The sequence below is a fragment of the Seriola lalandi genome, unplaced genomic scaffold (assembly GCF_002814215.2).
Source record: "Seriola lalandi dorsalis isolate HSWRI2012SDOR001 ecotype SW California unplaced genomic scaffold, Sedor1 jcf7180002053745, whole genome shotgun sequence".
Lineage (NCBI taxonomy): Eukaryota > Metazoa > Chordata > Actinopteri > Carangiformes > Carangidae > Seriola > Seriola lalandi.
Genome location: NW_019524298.1, coordinates 22,895 through 28,460, shown reverse-complemented (window position 1 = coordinate 28,460; position 5,566 = coordinate 22,895). Strand labels below are relative to the sequence as shown.

At 42.5% G+C, this 5,566-nt stretch overlaps 1 protein-coding gene across 1 annotated transcript; it reads right to left on the bottom strand.

Moving 5' to 3' along the window:
• Nucleotides 1-4: 4 nt before the first annotated feature.
• Nucleotides 5-5,065, bottom strand: LOC111651714 (exopolyphosphatase PRUNE1-like; the record flags this gene model as incomplete). Its single annotated transcript, XM_023401735.2, has 8 exons — nt 4,909-5,065; nt 2,462-2,566; nt 2,069-2,280; nt 1,808-1,992; nt 1,546-1,704; nt 1,202-1,296; nt 522-683; nt 5-283 (listed from the first exon to the last, which is right to left on the bottom strand). Coding segments are annotated over exons 1-8 (1,236 nt in total), but the record flags the coding sequence as incomplete, so codon positions are not given.
• Between the last annotated feature and the right edge of the window lie 501 nt (nt 5,066-5,566).

Sequence of the window (5,566 nt, the reverse complement as noted above, 5' to 3'; positions counted from 1 at the left end):
TCCGGTCAGTGTCAGAGAGGTCAGCTGATTCTTTGTTGACAGGAAACGTGTCATAGATCATCACGTCTGATTGGTCAAGTTGGTCCTCCAGTTCCTCGCCACCTGCCCCACAATGCACTGCTCTGTTCCACCAGTCAGACAGGAGGTGTGTGAGGACAGGAAGGACTTTTCTGCGAGAGGCCAGAGTGTTGCCCTGGTGATAAGCCAGGACATCCTTGTATGGGCTGCTGGCAGGAGACAGGCAGAGGGCAGGGCTACGAGTGTCTAAGAGGGCGTGGTTGATCTGGAGGGCGGAGCAGGAGAAAATACGACCTTTAGGCAACCATTAAATCCTTATCTTCATAATTTATTTAATATTAATTATTAATAATTTCCTAAATTTGGTCCTAATCCTAAAACTGATCCTAAACCTAGAACTAAAACTAATTCCAATTAATCCCAATCCTAATCTAATGCTGATCCTGATACTAATCCTCAATCTTAAATCTAATCCTAGCCCTAATTCCAGTTCCCACACCTACCTCCTGCCTGTACAGCAGGTTGGAGCCATAGATGGCCACATGCCTCACAGGTTCGTCCGATTGTTCATTGAAGGATATCGTCATGGCGACCACAGCATCCAAATGGTGTGACTTGCAGAAGTGGCAGAGCTCCTGCTGCAGGTTCTTCCTCTGAAGGAACGACTGGAGGAGGAGACAACATGAGGAGCATCACAAGACACAACTATAACTCCCAGCATGCATCACACATGCTGCAAAAATAGTGCAGAGAGGCTCAGAGGCGCCCCCTGTTGGTTAGTTGCACAGTAACTGAAAACACGATGGAGGTAAACTGACGCACAAAAGTTGAAAATATTATTGAAATTAAAAATAAGATAATTATGAGTCTAATGTAGAGTATGTCATAATAATGATCTATGTAATATGATATAAAACATATAATATATAATTGTCTTTTTGTGAGATACATTTCTTAAAATTATTTTCCATGCAAGTGTATATCCAGCATTTCAATAACATAATAAATTAATATGTATTCTTAACAAAATTAAAAAAAATTATAATACAACAAATTGTACATATACATAAAAGAAGAGATGAGAAGAGAATGTGGGAAAAAAAATAAAAAATCAATAAATCAATTACAATTAAAATGTTTGAAATATATACAAATGATTCAAATTTAATGAGTTGATATTTACATCCAGACTCATGTAGACGATGCTAACAGCTACTTTCAGGTTGCCACCGGCAACCGTTTTCATGTTGTTCAAGAGGATCTGCTCCGTGGTGAAACCTGACACACACACACACACAATAACATCAACATTAATTAACAGAACATCATTTTCAAGGCCGTTAAAATCAGCAGCAGCAACATCACAAGTAAACTTTATCACAGACACTGACACACCGGTTGTTACCAGGTACTTGTTCTAAGCTACGACTGTCCAGAGCTAAATGATTTATTTTCTTTAGGACGATAGGTGAAGACACTACTGTCATATTAACTCCAACCAACCAACAACACCTCCTGTGCGTTTACCTGACAGGTCAAACTTTGCTGTGTGCAGAGCGGTGTGAAGAGCGTCCCTCTGTGGTAGGTCAGGGAACTGCGTCTGCAGCAGGTGGACCATCTTTCTGTCTTTAACCATCACTTTACCGGCCACAGGAGACAGATTCATACAGTCCACTACCATCACACCTGCAGGGAGGACACACAGGAGACACATTCACACCTGTAACAAGGACACACAGGAGACACATTCACACCTGCAGTGAAGACACAGTGTCTTTGTAAATCTCACCATACAGCAGTAAAGCTAGCTGTTGGTCCAGGATCTCCGGGGCTCTGGACAGGATCCGCTCTGTTACCAAGGTGGCACAGGACAACACCATCTCCATCGTAACAGGACAGGCGAAGGAGGTGGTCCTCTGCAGCTGGTGGTGGTCGATGACTTCTACTACCGCCCCCTCCAGGTCTCTGTCGGTACTGAAGACCAGGACATAGTTTTTTAGTTTAGCAGAAACATGATCTGGACGTTTCATGATGTTTTGATATTTCAGACCTTGGCAGGATGTTGTGGTCCACCAGTGTCAGTGCCAGCCTCCTGTTGCCATGGAGATGAGCCAGGTCCACCTCGTCTCTGAACACCAGAGTCTCTGTGGCGATGCTGGCCTCCCTCAGCAACAGGAGGACGTCAGCTCGCAGGTGGAATTGCGACCGGGGAATGTTGAGAACTGGAAGAACCAGCGAACAGCCTGGAGGACCAGAGGACGTCTGAGAGAGAGAGGAATAAAATTTCATTATGAAGACGGTGACGTTAGTCTGACTGTGATCCAGAACGAGGTCTCTCCAGACCACACCAAAATCCTGGTTCTGTCTATGAAAACTGAAAAAAGTGATGTCTGAACTTAAGGAATCAAACCATCGACTCTCTGCTCGGATCGAGCCGTCTCACCCTGAACAGGAAGTAGGCCATCGCCAGCGATGACACCACAGAGTCCAGGTCACATGACTCGCTGCCCAGGATGATGTGGACCCGCCGGTTGCCATGGAAACCAACCTGGGAGGAGAACAGAGTACAACACCATGGAAACACTCAGGTTACAACAACAACAACGTAAACAAAGTCTGTACTGGTTTCTGCACTGGTGAATTCACTTTAAGATTCTTTTACTTGGTTTTAAAGACGGAGGAGGGGGCCTATCTGTGATCCACAGTCTCCTCCCTGATATTAGAAATGCATCTTTATTGATTATAGTTATTATCACTGTGATTGGCCACACTGTTTCATTATGATTGAACTTTTCTGTAAAAGCACTTTGCTCAGTACTTGTTGTTTTCCCTATGAATAAATTAAATTAAATGGATAGATTAAAAAACAGTAGAATGTGAAAGGAGATCTCAGTCCGCCTGCAGCCTGTGATCCGGTTCACGTACAGACCGTCAGACCTTTAGACCAAACAGAGCAGCTGCGCATCTGCTGTTCACGTCAATGTCACATATCAAATCCAAATATTTGAATATCTGATTTTGGTTCTGCAGGTCTGAAGTTCACTGGGTGCGTGCAGAGTGAGACAGCTGACACATTTAAAATCTGACGTCTTCATCACCTGAGCGAGCAGCAACGTTCAACCTAAAAGTCTGGATGTGCAGACTGTGATAGGCTGAGACAGCTGTCAATCAAAACACTCCCCTGTTTAACACATGTAAATGAGACAGTATATTGGATAGCCTCCACACAGAGCTGCTGATTTAATCGGCTTCTCTGTGTGTCTGTAAATATTAGCTGTGTCCTGTGTCCTCAGGTGAACAAACACGTCTGTGAGTCTTTCAGCCTTTAAACTCATGGAAACCAGAGTCAACTGACAAATGAAGAAATATGAACGTGAACATTAGCTTTTATTTGTTATATTTGACTCTTTAAAACTCATCTTCAGGACTGTGGGTGTGATGTCATCACAGTAAACTGACAACAAACATCAGAGAGCTGCAGACTCTGTGGAGCTGATTCAGACTAGATCCTATAATAATGATTCCTATATTATATAATAATAATAATAATGATGATGATGACCAGTGTTTTTATTTTCAGGTTTCTTTGCTTTCAACCTCTGCCCAGTTAATCCTAAACCAGCTTCATGGGGGTTCAGGTCTGGAGACTGTGCTGGTCTTCATCATGTGACCTACCTATATCTATATTCATACAAACTGATCAATAACTGAAGATATTTATTGGTGACCTGTTGCCTCAGCAGCAACTGTTTCCTCAGTTCTGTGTCTGTCGAGGTTGTGTCCTCTTGATGTGGATCAATACAGTTTATTTACAGGAGCCATGGCAACAAGCAGGACACACACACTCACACTGATAGTGCGCCTCAGGTTTATCATTAGCCGACATTAGCAGCAGCTGACCATTCTGGACAACAACAGTCACACTCACAGGTTTTAGTTCACTGGGTTTTTAAAAAAAAAAACTCTAAATAAAGCAAAACTTTATTTTACTGCTTCTGCGTTTTCCAGATAATTTCCTGGAACATTCCTCATAATGTCCTAAAGACGTTCATCACCGGGACATTTCCATTAAACACAGTTGGCCCTGATCAGAAGGGAAATGTCTGACTGACGTCTGTTTATGAAATATACTTTTCTCCATCATTTACTAGTTTTTTTCTTATGAGGTGAAATATAACAAGCAGATTCTTAATAAACAGACAGACTGTCAGTATCATTCTCTTGAGCTGATACTGATAAGAGTTAAAGGTAAACGGAGGTTCCTGTGAAAACCATGCATCTCCAAAGCCATCTCCATTTCCAGCTTTTGTGATTATATATATTTTTCTGATTCTTTGATTCTTTTTGTTGTTTCCTCTGAATCAGACTCTGGATCTTCCAGCACACAAACAGAGAGCAACGACAACACAAATAAACAGCCAAACAACAGTTCACTATATGTCTGCAGACTCTGATCTGTCCTTGTAAGGACTAAGGGTCCATGTCCTTGTGCAGACCACTTAAATGTGGGCCCCAAACCTTGTGAAACTTTCCTCCAGCTGTAGTGAGGAAGTGGTTTCATCCAGCTCCTGTTTAAGGGCAGGAGGACGAGCAGAGCTCCGCCTCCTCAGGTATCTGATTATCTGACTGGTTTGTAATGGTTCGTTTAGCTGAAGAAGTGGGATTGTTTTCTCAACCCATGAATGAATTATGGGTAGTTATCTTCAATCCTTCATTTCATCAGAAAAACTTGATTTGGAGATATGAGGTGTTCAAAGCAAAGTGACACTGGAAAAGAAAATGAGATGACAGATATAGATAGACTTTACACACACACACACACACACACACACACACACACACACACACACACACACACACACACACACACTCAGCTTTGTGTTGACAGACCTTTGCTGCAGCTCTGCTCGTCACCAGCAGCTCCTCCATGTCGTCCAGCGTCTGTCAGTCAGGTCAGACTCAGCTGACTGCTGCTCTCACAAAAGTAACATCCACTGTCCCACACTGTCACTACCCTGCTGTTCAAACTATCAGTGCTTCCTGTCTCACCTATCAAAATAAAACCCTCACTTCATGCTGTCCACTCTCTCTCCTATAAGGAGGAGCTCAGCCAGCTCTCACACTGAGGGCGTCCAACTGGGCAAAGCGGGCAACTATCCAGGAGCTACAGATCTCCAGGGGCCACAAAAGCCCAAGTTTACACCATATGATTTGAGTGTACTTGATCCTGTGGCCCCAGTCTTGTAGAGGGACTCTGAGTCGGGATCAGGTTTAAAGACCTGGATTGTTTCAGTTTGTATTTGTTGCTCTTTTGTAGTAAAGTTGTGTTTTTATCAAACTGCTTAATTTTTTTCTGTTTGTGAAGTGATGAACACTGAGAAAACCTCGGTCAGGTAGTTTTATTCATCACAAAAGGACCAACAATCATTTACTTTATCAATAATGGAAGATCACATACTTTGCCTTAAATCTTTGCTTCAAAAATTTGAAGAAATTGAAGATTTGAAGAAATTACAAATAAAAAAATTTAGAGTCCAGCAGATTTATT